Source organism: Trachurus japonicus, chromosome 4 (assembly GCF_045865225.1).
Source record: "Trachurus japonicus isolate A0001 chromosome 4, Traja_1.0".
NCBI lineage: Eukaryota > Metazoa > Chordata > Actinopteri > Carangiformes > Carangidae > Trachurus > Trachurus japonicus.
In genome coordinates, this window is record NC_140910.1 from 15,324,082 (window position 1) to 15,345,055 (window position 20,974).

The window sequence follows — 20,974 nt, forward strand, 5'->3', positions numbered from 1 at the left end:
TTTCATGTAGCGAAACAGAACTTTGTGATCACTTTTCATCTCTCAGGTCTTTAAAGACAACAGGAGCGAGGTGGAATGGGAAGTAATTGCCCAGGAACATGAACGCCACTCCAGAGTTTGGCTCGAGTTACCAAAGCACAGCTACAGTACATCAGGTATCCCCTTCTTCTTCTTCCAAATATTCACTCAGATTCATACATCGCATAATTAGGCATGTGAATGTGTGTGTGTGTGTGTGTGTGTGTCTCACTTTCCCCTGTGCTTGGTTTTTATTAAAAGATTTTGTCCGTCTCCCTTATCGCACAGACAATGTTGACGGAGAGGAGACATCATATATAACATTTTTTTAATCTAAGAATCTTATATAAAACCCATAAGCTGTCGAATGATTGCTACGGTTCCCACTCCAAAATGGAACTTCGAGCAAGCAGACAGCACGGAGCGTAGTCTCTGTTTTAAATCAAATATAAATGCACCCACCCACAGACACAGGCCTCAGGCATGGTATACGTGTAGTAAAAATTATGTTACAGTAAAAGATCCCAGTAAAGCTGCGAAATTGAGAAACATGGATGTGAAACGACAGTAAAGCTACTGTGGTCTCTTGAGGAGGAGAGTGGATGTGTAAAGCCTTGGCTGACAATCCATTTCTTTCCCTTTAGCCTCACATCTAACAAGTATGACCACAGGGAGATGAGCAAAGAGGGAAATATGTGAGGCGGAACACTCCAGTACTAAATATCAACATGGATTGGTTGCAAGAGAAGTCAACAACTAGAGAGAGAATTTATTTATTCCACTACTTTGTGTTTTTAATACTAAACAAGCAAGTATCATACCACTGAGACTCTTGCTGTGGAAAATAATCTCTATAACGTACATGACGGCACTATATAATTGTGCTTTGTCTTGTTCCATCACATCTGTAGGGAAACCAGAACATTCCTGTTTACATGCCCTCTGTGTATTGTATATGTTACACATGTGTGTCTATGTGCCTCTGGTCAGGGGATATAATGGTAAAGGCTAAGTCGGACTGAGAGTGTTCTCAAATAACAAACAAGGGGTCGCTTGATGTTTTTATGAAGCGGGCGTGTTTGGAAATGAATCGTTAGTCTCGGTTTTATTGCTCAAATTACCCGAGCCGGTCCTTGTCCTGTTTGCCCTTAATTAACAAGCGTTCAATTCCCCTATTAATTAGCACACGCTGTTAGCTATTTTACATCACTCTTCATTTGTCGACAATTGAGAGGTCTATTATTAAAAGGCATGCCACATGGTTAATTGTGCAAGTGGCTCAGCGGCAGGGGAGGAGAGCACCAATTTGCCGAACGTAGGGAGGAGTCCGCAAGCTCTGTGGTTCTGACACAACCTTTACGGTCTGTCTTCAGCTCGCTGCCTGACACTGTGTCCTCGAGAGAGTGAGACCATCTCCCTTCCTACTACTGTCACACCTTGCTGTGTTCAGACCCAGATGTGTGGCAGTACGGCAGCAAACGAATGGGTGGTTCTAGAGGTTTCTTTATACGGCTGATCAGTACATTTTCCTTTATACTGTAGGATGTATGGTTACAAATGAGCTGGTCTACATCCCCTCTGCTGAGGTATTTCATTTGTCTCCGTTTAAATGTGTAATCCAGTGGTTCCCAACCTTTTTTGACTCGTCACCCGATTTGGACATCACAAATTTCTGGCACGTGCACGGCCGTCAATCATGATGCGCCAGCTCAGATACTTTTATATTCTGCATTTTATTTGAACTCGATTTATATTTGAGAAAGTGAAAGTATAGAATACAGTTGTTTAAGATTGTGTGTGGTGTTTTTAATCATAATTTTAAAAAGAATAATAATTGGTTTAAAAAGATATTTTTATCAGTATTTTTTAAATCAATTACTAGACATTTCAGGCGACCCCATTTGGATTCCAGGCGACCCCAAGTGGGGTCCCGACCCCAAGGTTGAAAAACACTAATCAGAGTCAGAGACACTTCATACAGTAGAAGACTAAAATGCTTAAAGTTTTTAACAAATGTAACATGGATACAGTGCAGTACAGTCAATACCCATAGAAGAAACAGATCACATGACCATTTCTATAGTTGGAGGGGTTGATTTGTAGTGACACAGAGAATTGTCTATGGACTCAGTTCCCCTACTTTCTCTATAATGAGTTTCATTCTTTTTCACCATTTTCAAGTCTTCCAGTCTCAAGCTGTCACAAAACCCACCTCAGCAAAAAATAACAGATTTACTGACTAATTAACAGAGGTATAACAGAGTAAATATGGAGCTGTTTGCCGTGAGGTTTCCCATGCCAAGTTGCCAAAAGTGGGGGATTGTAGATGTTTGTAGATGACTGACTGAGGGATAAAGTTTCACTACTAGCCAGCAAGTCAAGTGTTGGGCTTTCAGACACTTTCAAATGAATTGATATCATCATGGAGGTGTTTACTGGTCATGTTGCTAACCTAGCACCTTTGCCACTAAATTTACTTTTCTGTCCCCTTTAGCAACGTTTTACCCAAAAAAGCTTACAAATATACATCCCAAAATGCAACTAGCAAAAAGTTGATTTATGCACAATTTCACACATTGAGGGCTCAGATTACAGTCATACATGACCTATTTTTGTTAAGGTCATAATATGTCAACATTGCTTTCTAAATTTGGGTCTGTAGCCCATAATACAGCAAAAAAAAAAATAGAATAGTACAGGTATAGCAATAGAGCAAAAACTATGAAAGTTCAATTCATGAAGCTGAACACTGAATATACTGTATGAATGACAGGGCAAAATTCACAAAATAAAGTCAGCGAAAAAAGTGAGATCTGTAAAATAAGCAGAACTAAAACAAGCAACGTATAAAAAAGAAAAGGAAAAAAAGAAAATTAACACAAGAGCACAAACAGGTGGGAGGCGAGTCTGCCTGAAAACACTGTAAAGACAGACAAAGGTGAGCAACGAGAGACACAGAGCAGTAGAGGTATCCTTTCTCTTTCCCTCTCTGCCCGCCTCACCTATTCTCACCCCTAGACCTCGGCCAGGGCTTAACAAGTGGCAAGGGAAGCAAGCAGGCCAGAGCTGTGCTGATTGACAGAACAATTACTGCTAACACGCACCCCAATGGAGAGGCAGACATCTCCAAATAGAATTTCACTATAACTGTTGCATCACACGCTTACAGGAAGGATTTTGGTAGAAAAGCAAAATTGCCTCACTGACTGACTGACTGACTGACTGACTGTTGGTCTGTCCGTCTGTTTGTCTGTATTACCGGCTTAAAGCTGAGCACAACTGATTGAAAAACACTCCTCTGTTTTTTTTTGTTGCCTCCCATAAATAGAGGAGGAAAAAGCATTTACCCTTGATCAAGGTTGGCTGGTTCTAACTTTAGAAGCAATGTTTGGCAACCCATTTCCTCCAACTCTGACTGTTCATCTGTTAGCTCAGCTAGAGGAGTAGCTATTTTTATCAGCACACCTACTGACTGACGAAAAAGTGGAAAGTTAATTAAAAGAGACACCACACATCAGAACATTTCCAATATATTATGCATCACAGATCTAATAAGCTAGAAATGATGTGGAGACACGTATTTGAGATTGTAGAGTTAAAGTAACAATGTCAGAATTAAATGTAAACTGTGTTCAAATTGTTTTCGATTTACCATTATTTATTTTACACATTTCATATACAGTACTACATTTACACATTACTGTATATAGGCCTACACAAGCAAAGACGTCAATATAGATATTGCCATGAAATTGTACTATGATCCTCATTTTGCACAGATTGGAAGGTCTCTTGTGTAGCAAGGCTGAAATCATAAGTTGATAAATTGATTAGTTGATCAACATAAATTTGATAGATTGATTAAAAAAAAAACAATTCTGAACTGAGCTCTGGGAACTTGAGCTGGATATTTCTTCCACTGTGTTTTGACATCTCATTGATGGAACAATCAACTAATTTAGAAAACAATTAACAGATTCATCGATAATGAAAATAACTGGTGGTGGCAGTCTTAGTATCTAGTGTCTGTCTAATATCTTCCACTCTGCTCCACACTTGGCTCCGTGTGAAGCATCTGTTGGTTGATGCAGTCGGCCTCATGCAGCCATCTTGGCCATTACCCCGCCCCATGGCATTCTGGCCTCCAACAGCTGCATTACACCACGCTCTCTGACTTTCTAATTAGCTTATCTCAGAAAATAAGGATGCTGGGCAATTCTTTGCTCTAGCAGTCTAACAACAAGCAGACTGCAGGGAGCGTGGTTGGCACCTTGTGTCACCAAGGGGGCTGTTGTCTTCAGCAGACTAGTACAAAAAATATGGTTCACACTCACACTCTTTCCTCACTCACACAAACACTCGACTCCTTTTCTCAGTTTCTTGGCATTTTCTTCACTCAAGTCAAGCCATTTCAAGTCAATTACCAATCACGAGAGACTATTTAATTTCAAAGATTTCATATTTTTGGAAGTCACAGTGATTAATGAACGTGATGCTAACACTTTCAAGAAAGTTTGTTTGTATTCAGTGGATCCTCAAGTACACAGAGAAAGCAACAAGGGGTTGTTAATCAATTGTTAAGTTCATAAAATAAGATGAACTTACAATAAGCAAAATAATACGTTATTTTGCTATTCCTTTTATAATTTCCTCAACACAACAACAAAGATATAGAAATATGAAGCTACAAATACGATACCTCTGCTCATTTTTCAATCACTTTTTAAGGAGTCCTATTTTGGACAGAATCAAAGCCATTTGCCCCAGTCTCACATTTCAAGGCATTGTAGTCCCTTTTAATTAGTCTGTCCATTATTCATTATTTAAGACGTAACCTGTAGCTGTGTTTAAATGGCAAATGATACTGAAAAATGCAGAACTCTGTCAGCTCAGATGTCTCCTGGCTGGAGGAGTCCTGAAGTGAGGGATGGAGGAGAGGGGGATGGAGGAAGGAAGAGAGGACAGATCCTTCCACCTGTAGCAGCGAACGTCCTGCAGGACTGTAATCTGCCAGTTGTCTCTCACTGAGACGTCCAGCTTAGCCGAGGCCAACCAAGCCCTGCAGCCTCCAGCACCGAACGATACTGGGACCCCAGGACATAAGGCACCTGCACGGGGAGATAAAGGCTTCAACTCCTGAGCTAATACTGACGATTCTTTTGATAAATACAGACATGGGGTGGTGGGTAGAGGGCGGTGGGGAGTGGGGTAGCAATCTTTTCCAGCTCACTCTCTCTCATTCTCTCCTCCCTGTCTACCTGTCTTGGTAATCTCTCTTTCTTGTACTTTCCACGTTTTCCTTCCTTCACCCTCTCTCTCTCTCTCTTCCTACGTCTCTCTGCAAGTCTCCCCCTCTCTGTGTATCTCTCCCTCTCTCTGTACCTTCTTTATCCTGTCCTATGTGAGTTTGGATCAGACGGGCAAAGCTCTCCACGCTCTGCCTTTTTATTTATTCCATATCTGTAACTGTCAAAAAGAAGATTGCTACTTTAGGAGCTGTCTGTGCTTTGTTGTGCTCATGGAAAGTCAAATGGAGGTGGTTGTGTTAAAAGCATCTTGACCACTTTGTGGGGACACAAACAATGTCAGCTGTGGTCTTGGAAGCCCCAGACAGTTGAAAATGGCTTTACAAGAGCATGAGACATGATGCCTCTTAGATGGCACAGGGCTGAGAGGAGTGGTTAAAACTGTATTAGCCTGGGGAGGTAAATGAAGTCGGGCCTCAGCAACACTACATCCTGCTGTGTCTGTCACTTAAATACCTATTTACGAGAGCTTATTTAAATATAAACATGCCCAGTGTTGCATGATTAGCGAATTAAGAAAAGCTTTGGGACCTAAATGACCCAACAAGGCTTCTGTAAAGATTAACACCTCAGACATTCACGATTATGTCAAATGCGAAGTCAACATGATTCAGACGACCTGGGACGATAATTACTTGGCAGAGAATGTCAGTTCAGGGATATAACAGGGATATAACTTTGCTTTATACTGTAGTGCTGTCTACATAGTAACTTAACTGACAGGATAACTACACTCACCTGAGAAATAACACCAATTTTAAAGCAGGCACTGGCCAGCGTCACTGTAAATAAATGGTTGGCAGGATGAGAGAACAGTCATGGCTCTGGCACCGTGAAAAAGCCGCGAGCACAACAACGACTCAGAGTGCAAACGTGTAACTTCACCGCATGGAGGCCAAACAGAGGAGGCGAGGAAGCTGCATCGTGTTGCACCATGCGGCATCACAGACAGCAGTTCATCTTTCCTGTCTACGGTGTCATGCCCGTTGTCTCTTCCCATTAGCCTGCGACCAGCATGCTACGATATGGTCGGTGCAGGCGCTAGGCTAGCAGAGGCAGACAGCTCAGGGTGGCAGATGCCTGGCGTTGCTGCGGATGCCCTCCATCAACTGATGACAGATGTCAGGGCTCCTCTTGGATGGCAACACTTCATCACACTACCCTATTCTCCCTCTTCGCCCCACTGGATACACCAGCCTGCTTGGCAGACGCCATGCCCAACCCCACTGCACCAAGCCCAATCCCTCCTGCCACACCTATTAATTCCCACACATACACACACACACACACACACACACACACACACACACACACACATTTTTGCATCCATCAGTCAAGCAATATTACATCAGACAGCCGTCATACTGGCAACCAATGGATCACATGCTAATGCGCCCAGACGCATCCACTCTGGAAATAGTATCCGTCTTTAGAGTGTGTTTGGGTGTGTGTGTGTGTGTGTGTGTGTGTAGGAGATATAGAGAGGGGATGTGTGTGTCTACTGATGGGCAGGGGAAAAAAGAAGTTTTTCAAAGTTTTCAAAGAGAAAGTACTCTGTTAGCATTCTAGTGACCATGGTGTGGACTCAAATTTTACAGATGAAACAACATCACAGTACAGCGTGCAAAGTGAAGTACAATGGAGCTGATAAAATCTCTGCTAATGTTGTTATCGCCTACTTACCATTTTGGCCTGCTGGTAGACTTCACCACAGGAGACATGCCATCTCTGTAGAGGCTCTTGGTCTTGGAGAAGTTGACCACATTGAAAATGACTCTCTGAAAGACAAAAAATGGAAGCCACATTAAAGTCAAGTCAAAGGATTTGACCTCTACTAGCTGTGAGCACCACAATACACTATATGCTGTCAGGTTACTGTGCTTATGTGCAAAGAAATGAAGCAATGCACCAACAAGGCCAGTGGAAAAGAAGGTTACAAGTTATCAGACACTGTTTTTTCTACTTTGCAAATGTTTTCTAAGAAAGAAAAAGCATCAAATGTGTTTGTCAGACCTCAAGGATACTAAGAATAACCTTAGGGGAGTAACACTGAAGGTGAACACATTGTTGTGTTTCCATTATGGTATATAGTAAGAATGTCTTATGAGTATGTGTTTAAAAAATCACAGATGGACTCACACTTTACAACCATTTGTTGTTGTTTGTAGAGACTTGGCAGTGGCCAGAAAACATACACTCACATTGTGGAACAAGCTCAGAGAGAGAGCTAAAGTTGCCACGACCACCACGGACCACACCACAAACACACTGTATCACAGTACATTAACATGACAGTGGGGAGATAAGGCAGCTTTAATGTCCTGCAGATGATCCCATGTTGAAGTAACAAAGTTCCTGATAAAAACAGGCAGCGGCTCTGAGGAGTGCCAGCCTCTAATCTGGGAGGACATTATGGTTCTCCCCATAGGGATGCTGCCTGGCCCAAAACATTAAGCTGTGCCTGGGGCGATGGTGTCTGGCTTTCCACCTGCGCTGGACCATAGACTTTCTTTCTTAGCTTAAATATTATGGAATACCCCCACCCCCCCTCCTTCCTCCCACCTCCAGTATGCATGATTAGGAGTGGGAAAATGTCGAGAGAGAAATGAATACATTTTTTTTTTTAAGTCAAATACATAAATGGCAATGGTAATACTACGGTGAGGTAAATGAATCCTATTGATGGGGCATATCAAATTACCAACTAAGTCCAGGTGGTGGAAGTTAACTGGGTGCTACTGAAATCCTATTACAGACCCCCCACCCTCCTCTCCCTCCTTTTCTTTCTCCTCTCCCTCCCCCTTATCCATTTCTCCCTTTTTCTCCCGCCTAGCATCAGAGGAATGGGGATTGCGGATTGTGGCAGGCTGATTCAGACTTAGGTAAAATGACATCTAACTGATGTTGAGACTGGCAGCAGGCTCCTGTACCAGGGAGATAAGACCATTGCTGCTGGCATTTCAATTACACTTTACTGCCCCGCACATCTGTTGCGAGAGCTACTTTTCAGCCTTTTCCCCTCAGGCAAATACAGCCTTACTCTGACTCCACTGGCTTTCTTTGACTGCACAGCCTCCTCCCTCATTCTTTATCCACAACAAATTCAGATTGTCTTCCTCCTTAGCTTCACTCTACCCACTGTTTGTAATCTATTTGTTCGGCCTGTTTAACTCAGAGGGAGCTGAGGCTGGACAGATGACTGAGACACAGGCAATGGGAAGAGAGAGAAGACTGAATTGCGGGCAGAATGACACACAATACAAGGGTGGTAAACAGTCAAGCAGAGAAAAAGCCACTGTCGCAAGGCAGACTTAGGGATGGACTGAGAGACAAAGAGACAGGACGACAATTGCACAACAGAGATAAATATGGACGGTAGAGAGTTACTGAAGGTAATTAAAGGAAATAAACTGGGCTTTATTGGATTGGCTGGGTGAACAGATGGAGGGGACACAGACAGGTGGGCTGGAAGGTAGGGAAGGAAGCATAGCATGTCAAGCTCTCAGTCTTCCCCTGTGGCCCTTTGGTTTTACTGAAGCTAAACAGATTAAAAGAGGATTTGTTCATCTTGTAACGAAATATCAGATCACGACAGTTTTACAAAACAACATAGGACAACCCTGGACCATTTACTGACAAGAATTTTTTTCTGAGGGTGTACGAGACAAGGGTGTGCGTATTACCACCTTACAAGAGTGTTGTATTATTTCTTTAGAGCAGCACCTGCTATCTGATCTCGTGCAGTAACAGGTTCATTAGGCGTCGGTTTTCTGCAGGAGCTCCTCATCCTTAAAACTGACAGCTATTGCTTGCCACAGTCAGAGTTAAAACTGCTCACTGGTATATATATATTTTATACACATCTCATTCATCTAGCATTTCAAGCGCACACACTCACATTTTTGGATCTTGACGTTATCACATAAAAGAAGTATTTGTTAACTGTAGACAGTAAGTTAACCAGTAAAAGGGACAAGAGACTAGAGTTATTTGGCATCTGTCTAAATAACTGTTTTTCTGAAAGACAACAGTACTTTAGTGATTTATGTGGGTCATTCGTGAGGATTTAATCTTACAAAGCATGAATTCTATGAGTACAACTGTCTTTGAGCTCTCGCCTATTAATACATTCAGGAATAAGTCCTACAGTACCCAGCACTTCACAGTGCTACTGAGGTTAAGCAGATGGAGAGGACCAGTGTAATGATGATATTTTTTTGCGGCCTTGTGTTTCCATCTGTAAAGAACACCTCTTATCGTGAGTAGGAGCACAAAGCTCAATTTTTGTGGCCTTGGTTGACACAAACTACTCCAAAATCAACAAAAACCTTACACACGTGTTGAGTTTTGCCTCTTTAACTAAAAACATTTTTCATCCAGCTCACAATGCAAACCCAAATACAGCATCTACTGTAGTACTACTGTCAACCAATCTGTTCTAGGTAAGTACAGGTGATTCTTGCCAATGCTGTCACCCACTACTGACTGGGAAATGTATAAGGTCCGTAAGTAAATCAGACTTCAGTAAACTTGGACTAATGAGCTTTCCATCTGCCGTCTCTGTGCTGTAGATGACCAACAGAACTGTGCATACAGAGCCCTTACAGGAAGTGATCAAGGGGGCAGTTGTCGGTCTGAGAAGTGAAGCTCACTTCCGCGTTCAAAAAACTGCAATCCCCTCGAATTCCTCTGGGGGCTGGTGTCAGAAGGGAGCATTCCCCATAGACCCCCATGTTAAAATCGCCGACTTTACATCCTCAGTAAACATGTTAAAAGCCTGGTGTCAGAACGTTTTTTTGTCTCAATCGATAGTTTCTACCCCCGCACACACTCTGAGGGGGGTGAATTTTTTTTTAACTCTACAGTTTTACTGTTATTAGGTTAAAACTCTGACCAATTAGGGTGCGGAAACGTTGAGTGACAGGTCCGAGCAGCTCCGTGGACAGCTGCTTCGAGGCCAGTGGGCGGGTTCTCGGCCGGCCAATCCAACATGGCGCTGTTCAGGCCGCCATATTTGAGTCACAAAAACGACTCCCCAAAACCAATGGGTGACGTCACGGACGCTACGTCCATTCTTTTTACAGTCTATGGAAGTGATGTGAATATTTCTATATACAAGACTCAAAGTAAAAGAACAATGTTGCTGTTGCTGTTCTGTTTGTGCTTCTCAGTTAGCACTGCATCCACAAATATTGTGAACTATTGACAACAGGAAATTCAAATTCTTTGTGTTTGCAAGCATACAGTACATGTACTTGACCAATCAAATTCATTCTCTCTCTCTCTCTCTCTCTCTCTCTCTCTCTCTCTCTCTCCGCCCCCCATCTTCCATACACACACCCTCTTACACACACACACAAAATTTCACTGAATTAGAATCAAGCAAACTGCTGTGGGGCCAATTCTCCAGATCGTTAAAACTCGCGCACAACCAGGACCAATTTAGGAGGCTCTACTTGTGTGTATGTGTGTGAGCGCGCGTGTGTCTACACATGTGCTGCCCTGGAAGATTTAATTAGACTGGGAGCAGTTAGAAGAGATTAACATCCATGCTGTCTGAGCTGTCATGTCGTCGGAGCGTGTCAAAGCCCAGTGCCGTCCCCATCACCGCTGAATGGCATGCTGGAACAGGTGTCTCTGTGATGTCACAACAGACACACACAACATTTCAGTTCAAGTCATATTATACAAATTGCGACAGACATCCGTAAATATTGCATCAGAGTGTAAAACTATCTCACGCATTTTTGACAATTGAACATGAGTTTTGTAAGTTTGAAAAATGGTCAAACTTGCAAAAGGGCAATTTGTGCATATTATACCAGCTGAACCTTCTCTGGCTGCGAGGATTATACAACATGTAAAACTCAGATGAACCTTAATGGTGCAATAAGTAAGATTTTCACTCTCTCAAAGAAGCAAATAACTGTAATATATCTTCAGGCCCCTAATGAGGTAGTTCATCAAAATCAAAACCAATGATCCAACGAATACTTCCTTGCAATTGCAAAGAAATCAAAATCCAAGAATGAAGCTTTGCTTAAATGTAGGGTTTTTTAACCTTTTGAAACATACAGTACTGAGCTGTCATGGTTCGTCTCATCCCCGGCCCGTTTAGTTCCGGTTTTATTTTGAAATTCAGGGTCCTGTCCTGTTTGTGATTACCTGATGTGTTGATTGAACCACTTGTGTCTCATTCCCTCATGTGTTTAACTTCAGTGTTTTCCCATTGTCCTTTGTCAGTTTGTCTGTTGTCCATGTTCCTGTTTTTTACCTGCGTGTTCTAGTGGTTACCTACATGAGGGTAAGAAATATTTTACTAACTACTTACTGTACGCGTTTGTCGCGAGTCTGCATTCTTGTGTCCTGTCAAACTTTAACCTAACACTGAGCGCAAGGTCTCTGGGATGTGTTCTTTGAGTGTGAGCTGTACATCAGGGTTAAAGGAAGAACAAACGTCTCATTTTAAATGTTTTGGGTGACAGCACTAAATGAATAATATCTGATCCCAACCTTTTTGTTAACCTTTAAACAAGACTCGCCAGCCAGACATGGGGCTTGGCACTAAAATAGCCTTGCTGGTGCAGCTTCAGGATGGGAGATAGGATTATATTTAGGACCAAACGCTGTCTTTTGATCTCCATTGATCCAGAGTGTGGCAAGATAGCGTTGCTTCCTGGAAGAAGCCTGGATAAATTATTAAAGAAACCATCCTAAATATGTAGACTAAGACCTCTGCAGAGAGACAGAGCACTTTGTACTTTTGGAGGTGATGGCTGTGAACAGACATTATTATAAATGACTGGAAAAATAATAACGTGTCCAGAATGTGAAAAGGGGTTACTGAAACCACTGAAGAGCAGATAAATTAACCAGATAAAAACAGTTTTCACTTGGAACTCAAACATTTGACCTTATTCAAGGTGTTAGTACTTTTTTGGTGTGTTTCACTGTTGTTTACTACCTTTAACATGACTACAGGTATGTGACTTTAGAATTAACAACTGCTGAAGTGCTGTCATGTCAGTGTTTGTTACACAGTTTGGTATTGTATAGAAAGCAAAAAAAGTGAAATTGCATAAATCCAAGTGTGCGGAGATCTTTTTCTTCAGTATAGAAAGCAAAACTGAAATGACCTCTAATACAATATAACACATCAACTAGCTATAGCGGTACTGTCCTTTCATAGTTTGGCCACTGTGCAAGAAACAGAAACTACCCCAGACTTTTTCTCTGACCACCAGGCACAGACGGGACAAAATATTACGTTTTACATTTAAAATCAGTTAATCACACAACACCATTATGCCCATAACACCACATTTGAAATGTTGCCCACTGGTGTAAACAAAACAACAATTATGCAGCTGAGACAATTAGTCTCATCAGGTATTTGGTGAGGTTACCTGTACACATCACCAAAACCGCAGCTGGATAAATTACCTTGGCTACACTGTGATTCCTCGGCGAGGCACAGCGAGCCGAGCAGAGCAGATCTGTGAGCCCTGTCCATAGCCATCAGAGTCAGGCAGGCTGATAGCTGCTGGCAGCTCTGCCTGTTCCTCTCTTGTTGTCTTTGATCAATCTGATCACTGACGCACAGCGTGCCAACTACCCGCAGTACTGGGGACTACCTGACACCGCCAGGAGCACAGTACACACATCCAGAGTCCAGCATGAGCACAGGCAGATATAAACACAGTACACATGCAAAATTTAACTCACGCATGCACTATTAATAGAGGCAGGGTGATGAAACAAAGCCTGAGTTTGACACTAATTACAGTGATATATGACTGCTTTGTGCTCACAGCCAACTTTGTCTGCTCAAATGAAAAAATAGGAACAAGTGCTGAAGATAATATGTTATGTTTCAAATATCAGATCATCAGAATAATTTTAAATAAAATCATCATGATCAAATGTTATCAAAAGACAGATGACCAAATTTGAAACTACGAGAAACAGATTTACAGCAAATGGAGCAGAATAGATGTGAAATGATGGAAACATCTTATAGCAAAGAGATGACTAATTATGTAGCACTGCTCCTCACTTGGACAACGCTGCTCAAGTAATGTGACATGTTTGCAAACAAATGTTGAGTCAATGCAGTGCATGTGCATGTGCGTGTCTACTAATAAGCACCTGAACTGCATCACAACTACAGTGGAATCAGTTACTCGTCAAATTAATTTGACAAAAAGCAGGAGGCCTTTCCAGTGAGTTTCATTTGAGTTTGACTCCCCAGGTTGGCATCATGGTGGTGGGGAGGGGGGGGGCTGCTCAGCTGTGGTTCAGACACTGTAAAGCCTGGTGACTGTGAGAAAGGTCACAAGGTAGCAGTAAGTGGGAATAACACAGTGACAGGGAAACACTAGGGGACAGCCTGAGCTCCAATGGGAGGGGACGGAGGTCACAGTCTCATATGCAAGGTGGGTCTTGTGTGTGTGTCTGTGTGTTTGCATGTGAGAAAAAAAAACAAAAAAAAAAAACAGGCACAGGGATGCGACTCCTTAAGGAGCACACGCAAGACCTGGAGGACGTCTGCTATACATAACCTGACAGACTGTTCACAAAGTCACATGCTGACAATGTCACCCAGTACAACTAAATGTCAGCAATGTCACCAACGCAAGTTACCCCCCCCGGTCACACACAAACAACCCACACACACTTTACTATCCCAGCTCTCTTTTACCTTCTCACCTTCCCCTTTTTCCTGCAGTGTGATGTTGTTGCTGACAGTTTAAGTCCCCAATGACCAATGTCAACTCAAGGTGCTGACACAAGGAAGAGGAGGATGGGACCCTTTAAACACATTACAGATACACAAACACAAACAGACACAGAGACGGGGAGATTGACACGTATACCCCGCCCCCACCTTGCTAGTCGACTGACTCGCGCTGCCGAACGAACGCACACGCAAACACACACACACCTGAAGGTAAACTGACAAAACAACACAGTAATATTCCTACTGTAGTTTTGGTTTGTTTGTACTTAGTCTGAGATGCCCCGTGGAAAAGTGAGCTAATATGCGGGGGAAGTTGTGAGATACCTAGCTATTGATCCTGGGGGCCACGAGTCCCAGCAGCAGCCTTTTAAATGTCAGCTTTTAATTTCCTTCTCCCTCCTTCACTGAAAAAGATTTATTCAAAGCAGAGCTGTTCCAGGAGTTATCAGATAGCACGGTGACAGTCTTTTAAAGAGCTTTTGTTTGGTTTAGGCATTCATGGCTTTTTGTATCAGACTCTTTTATTCAACCAAAGAGGAGGAAGTTTCTGCATTGGGCACCGAGTTGAAAGGCAATCTCTCCCTTCCATTGTGAGGCGATGTATAACTGGAACTTCTTTAATTAGGGATTCTCTTGCACTGAGTGACAGCGATGGCCACTACCCTCCAGACACTGATGGAGGTCACACACACATCCACAGACAGACAGACAGAGAGAGACACATGCAGGCACAGATATCCACGGATACTTAAACACACATAAACAAACAGTGGAATTGTAAAACATTAACCTTTTGCATTATTGATGAGTATTTCACGGGTCATACAGTGAGCTAGCTGGTGATAAACATTAGTTAACCCCGGTGAAAGTCTTCTTGTTTCTCTCATTTAATTACCCAGCTGCACACTGCACATGCTATAGGAACACCGCAGAACTGTAATAAGATCACACATTCATGTTGTGGTTTCATAATGAGTGTCTTGTCGTGTGTTTTTGTCTGCAGTGTGAGTTATGTTTGCAGTCGATGTGTGTAGAATGGGTCATGGTCAGCTACCCACAGATTGTCAGATATGTGGGGACTATGTCTCTGTAATTGACAGGGTGTTTGGACAGCTCCTTGGCAATAAGACCCTATGTTTTTTCAACACGCAGTTCCCTTTTTATTACCACCCTCTCCACGCCTAAGTATGAAACTTATCCCATATGTCCAGTTGACAGAAAAAACACAGCAGGCCTGTACTGTATGTGTTCTCCTCCTATTCAGTATTTCATAGTGTCCCTTTAAAACCTGTAATAAAAAAGGAATGGTTATTTTGCCAGAGGTGAGGAACATATCTCTACAGCTTAGTCACTCCACATTCAAGTGAGCGAGCACTATAGGTAATAAAACAGGCCTGCTTTCAGTTGTTATAGACCAACGCTCTCTTTATATACTATTAATTTGTCTTGGAAATTACATTTTTAATGGAAACGTAATTCCTGCCTGCACTGTTCAGGGGAAACTTGTTTTCAAATGAGGGAGGGGGACAGGACTTTTATCCCAATGTCTGCATCTCACTATGCATAATGTAGGTTTAAGCAACAGAGGTGATTGAGTTAAACATAGAGACAGGTTTAAATTCCAGTGAAATGTTGAACAATAAATGTCAGGCAAAAAGGTCCTGTGTCAGTAAGATCATGATATTTCCCTCACAAATGCTGTGAGTGTCAAAGAATAACCATTAAATGTAGGTTTTTATGGCTACATTTATTAAATATGCTTCTACATAATTTTAATAAAAATGTTGTCCAGGCAGTATTTAGTTCCATTCAAAAATCCCCTTTTCAAAATTCAGTATTGGTCAAGTTTTTTTCATTGTATTTTGTTGTTGTTGTTGTTGTTGTTGTTACTAATAAATGTAATTTCTTGGAGACAAGTCTATACATAACCTATTTTCAATGTTCAACATGATCAAAAAACAGATCTGAAGCTGACATGAAAATACACATGGTCATGGCCTGCCGAGTGAACATGACATGCAGGGAAATTGGAAATCAATTCAAAATAATATTCAGAAATGTTCTCATGTAAACTCTCTCACATATGAAGCACAACGTGTCTGATAACTAATGTAGAAAATAAAAGGCATCTGAACAATACAAGTTCACACTTTCTACGAGCCATGTTCTCGCTCTACTGCGGCGACGAGGACAGAGCTAGTCGCAGCCAGTCCACCTCCACTCCCTCAGCAGCAGCACTGCCGCTGCCACGGGCGCTCAGTGAGGGATGAACAGAGTGGCTGTAACAGCCAACTGCTGCACTTCTCCTCTTCCCTCCTTCCCTTTCCCCACCACACATTTGTCTTCTCACCTTCTTTCCCCCCTCTGCCTTCTGCTTTAAACATGGAAGAGTTAATTTGCTCATTCTGCAGGCAGCATCCTTTTCTATTTATCTTTCTTCTTGTGTTTTTCCCCCTCTCTCCCTCTCTCTCTCTCTCCCCCTCTCTCAGGCAGGGCTGTGCTGTCAGGCCCTTCCAGAGCAGTGGGGTTGTCAGGAGTGATGGATGACTATCAACCTTCTGCTGTCTTCCACTACGCTCCTGGGAGATTTACAGGCTCGCTGACTACCAGGCATGAAAACCAATCTCTCTCTCATTCTTCCCTCCCTTCCTCCAACCATGCCTGCCTCGCTCCTTCCATCTCACTCCCTCTATTTCAACATCTCCTCCGTTACCAAAAAAAAAAAAAAGCGTTCATAATGGAGAGATGTGTGCAAAACAACATTGAAATTTGTGCTTGGACAGAGGGAAGCCATTGCTCCTCTTGAGCGTTATTGTTGATGTGTCAGAGGGGAATAACGTCCTCAGAGTGATACGCCTGGTCTTTGACAGCCGATCTCACCTATCTTCATCTTCATCTTCTCCATTACTTCCAGCTCCATCACAGTCTCGCAACACGTGAACATCCATCCATGTTTCTCTTGCTGGTGGTAATTATGGCATCGTAAAAAGGTGCTAGGCTAATTGCTGTCTCAAAATTGTAATTGCTTTATTATCGTGACCATTTTTGGTAATGATAGTTCAAAGGCATTATGTTAATGCAATTAAACGGTTTCATTATTATAGTTGCTTGCTCTAATTGATGGTATTTTTGTAAGGCTTGGCTGCCAAATAAAGTTGTATCGTGTAAAACTCTTTTGCAATAAGCAGACAGCACAAGGAAATGAAAGTCAGAGACAGATAAAGTATTTGTGTCACCTGCTCATAAGTCTACAATCTGTATTGTCAAAACCATCCTTGTAGATGGAAAACCACCATACGAGTCACAAGCCAAATGACAACAAACTATGGTGAGAGAGTTACCATCTAGTTCAGTGATATTTGTTTGAACAAAGACCCAAATCAACTAAGACATCATATCTATGCCTTATCAAATATTGTGTCTACAAATTTCATAACCATTCCCTATAACCACTACCTTTCAAAAATTGTCTGGGGAAGAAACTCATATTTGCATTAATTTGCAAATTCAGTAAAGGAACCATGCTGGCTAGTGGAATAAATATGAGCTTTAATATGCACACACTGCTGACACCACTCTTCAAAAAGAAGGTAATAGACGTAAATGACATGTAAATGTTATTTAGATTGCCATCTAATAGCATGCAAAGCGGCGCTGTGTCTCGTCTTATCAAATATTTGAATTAGAAGATGTGGCCCCACCTCGATCTTGGGCTGGGTATCGTAATGATACCTGTGTGTGTGTGTGTGTGTGTGTTTGTGTGTTCGTAAGAGTGTGCATGCATGAAAGTATGTGATCTCCACACCATAATAATCTCTGGTCCTAGCTGTCAGCACACTACATAGTAAGAGGTAAACACACGTGCTACGCTTTCATTGACATTTGGTGGGCTCATTAAAATCAGATCATATCTCAGGACGACAGCTTGAGGAGAAATCTCCTTCTCTTCCCTGTGCTTAGACAACATACTGTAGCGTGATGCTTAACTTTTCCCTACATGGGTTGTGTTAGTTTTGTTCCTACAGGTCTTTCTCTATGTTGAGTGACAAGCCTGGGTTGACATGAGATACAGAAAGTGCATAACTTCGGGTGAATTATGGCCACTACCTTTAGATGCCGGTCTGATCTTAGGTTTGCCCGCTTGAAAACATTATGCATAGTTGTGTCGTTGGTTTTACTTCTTTTGTAAAACTTGATAGAACATAAGAAAACACCACCAGACAAATACAAAGGACAAGAGTGGTGGGATTTGTTCCCTGAAAGCAGGCTACAGTTGTAACTGTGCAGGGTTACAATGAGCCAAAAACTAGATGTTGCCACCAGCAGCGTTTCATGCCCGCACTCCTGTAATATCAGGCGTCAGAATAAATATGTTATTTTTGTTTTCTTGCACAATCTGCATTAATTAGAAAAAGCACCCCCCTCCTGGTCAGGCGCCACACTAGTGCCAGGAGCCACAGGGCGAAAAATGAGTCATTTTGAAATGAATAATGGATTTGTGTCTGCAGGGAGAGTCGAGGATTCACACAAGTGTATGTGAGTGTGTGCCTGCGTGTGTATATGTGTATGTGTGTGTGCGTCCGTGTCAGCAAGTGTGAATGTGTGAACTCCCGCAATGAATCTAGAAATACGTCCTTGCTGGTCATTTCACTCGAGCCCAACCCCATACTCTTCCAGATGCTCTCACTCTCTCATGCTCAGTCATTTCACAACCAGACGGGAATATGTAGATGTGGAAGCAGTGCGGTGCAGAGGGAAGGGTGGAGCAATAAAATCATAAATAAACAGGCGCTTTGGGGGTTTTCCTGCCACAGTAACTGCTGCCATTTGACCTCAGGCGGTCTGTGGAGGGCAGGGATGATAGATCTGCCCTTCTCCGTCCTACAGCTGTTCACACATCAACAGCAGAAGTTCCAATTAAAACGCTGAAGTGGCGGCATCTTTATCGCTACTGACACTCTAGAGGCTCATGTGTCACTTCAGGCCTGGATGAGCTGATGAAGGAGACTTGGTGAAGAGAGAGGAGGTAGGGAGGTTAATGAGAGTCCACTACTATACTTGCAGCCCATATTCTCAGTCTCTTCTCCCTGCACTGCTGCTTCAGGCCTTCACTCTGACACATTGATATAACACATTCAGACTAATTTAAAGGCTTGCTGAAAACAGAGAACAAAACAGAGGTCAAAGGCTGTGTGAATGCTGTGGTGAGTGTTTGTGTCGGTTTTCACATGGCTGGGGAGAGGATGGAGGTTGAAGGACGCCGATGCTCATCTCTGACACGCGGCGCTGTGTCAGCAGGAAGTGATGTCACGGGTCAGTGTTGAGACTGGTGAGGTGGGTCTACGAGGGCACTAACCTCACAGCCCTGCAGGATAAGCATAGAGTGCTGAGACTCTAAATTCAGCATGAATGTTGTGAATGGCAGATGCCCCAGCAGAATATCAATCACTTTCTACTCTCCGTCTCCCTCTCTTTCTTCCAAAACACGACCCGAGTGCAATGTAGGCTACAAGTCACCAGTGTTGCATCCAGTCTGTTTTAATCAAATGTGACATAGCTACTTTCTGAAAATGGATCGGAAGTCATTCACAAACTCAAACATCCATGTTTAGCAGGAAGCAGATTGTCCAAAAGGGGGAGCTGTCATTATTATTTTTCTAATTGTTATTCTTTGCATTTCTGTGTTGACATGTATTGCTGCTGTACCGCGTGCTGCTGACCATTTTTGGCCAGGTCACCCTTGCGAAAGAGATCCTGATCTCAATGGGCTTTTATCTGGTTAAATAAAGGTTAAATAAAAAAAAAATAAAAAAATTAGACTAGTTCTACACTTGCTAATCTGTGTAGTATCAATCCAAACGTGCAGACGTAAAAAGACAGTAATAACAGCTGAAACACTAACATCACCTTGTAATGGTCACAGCCACTGAAGAATAGAGAGTAGAGGAATGCATGTATGAAAAAAAAAATCTCATACCTGAAGTGTTTCTAACTGCGTCCATTTCTTGACCTCAATCACAGTGACTGTAGGAACTTAGTCAAACTCACTGGTGTTAAAGTTTGACCTGTATACTATTCCTTTCTTGTCGACTGGAAATTATAGTATGTGATTCTCAGTTAGTGACTTGTACAGCAAACAAGCTACACTGGAAACTAAACCCTTAGACCTTCAACAATTACCTTTGCTGTGACCCATCATTTTTCATTTATCACTCGAAAAAACAAACAACTGACCAAAAGAAAATGATTTATAAAAACTGATCTTGTTTAGTCTCTCTCCTTAAGTGTATTAAATGTTCAATAAAAATATAATACAGCTAGGAGTTACTGTTCTCTGTAAACAAATAGTTCCTTCAGTGCTTTAAATGCGCCATTAGATTATAATGACTCACAGCACTTAGTTAATCTCAGGGAAAGGTTGTGGATCGTTGTAAAATGCAAGAAAAAAAAAGGTCCGAAGTGACTTTAGACACGATGTGTTTATATTTAACAAAATCATGTTCTTCTCCCTACCTCAACCCAGTAGTGCACCTTATGCGTCCACCATCCTCCCTAGCTACCTCCAGGTGAGTCTGGAAATGTGGCACTTTATTCATTTAAAAAGCATTTCCTGTGAACTTAATCCTGTAAGGTGATGTGTTTGCTACAAGATGCATTTGCAGTTGCAGTCTAGTTGTCTATAAATGTGCATTGGAATATTGCATTTCCTTAAAAACTGTTTCTTAACATTAAAGATGTTCAAAAATGGGTGTTTGTCCTGTTTGTCACGCCGAGTTTCCACGAGTTGCCGCACGAGTTTACCCGAGTAAGGAAAACAAATTTGATTGGTCGTTATCAAGCGGGCAGGATATTCAATGCTTGGGGCGAGACCGAGCTCAGTGTGTGTGTGTGTGTGTCTCAGACGTTTGAT

At 42.2% G+C, this 20,974-nt stretch overlaps 1 protein-coding gene across 1 annotated transcript in view; it reads right to left on the bottom strand.

The window, feature by feature from the left end:
• Positions 1 to 20,974, bottom strand: part of agbl4 (AGBL carboxypeptidase 4) — a 267,261-nt gene that overhangs the window by 148,574 nt on the left and 97,713 nt on the right. The window contains exon 4 of the mRNA XM_085774255.1: positions 7,008 to 7,102. Within this exon, the coding sequence (XP_085630381.1) occupies positions 7,008 to 7,102 (95 nt within the window). The remainder of the gene's footprint in view (positions 1 to 7,007; positions 7,103 to 20,974) is intronic.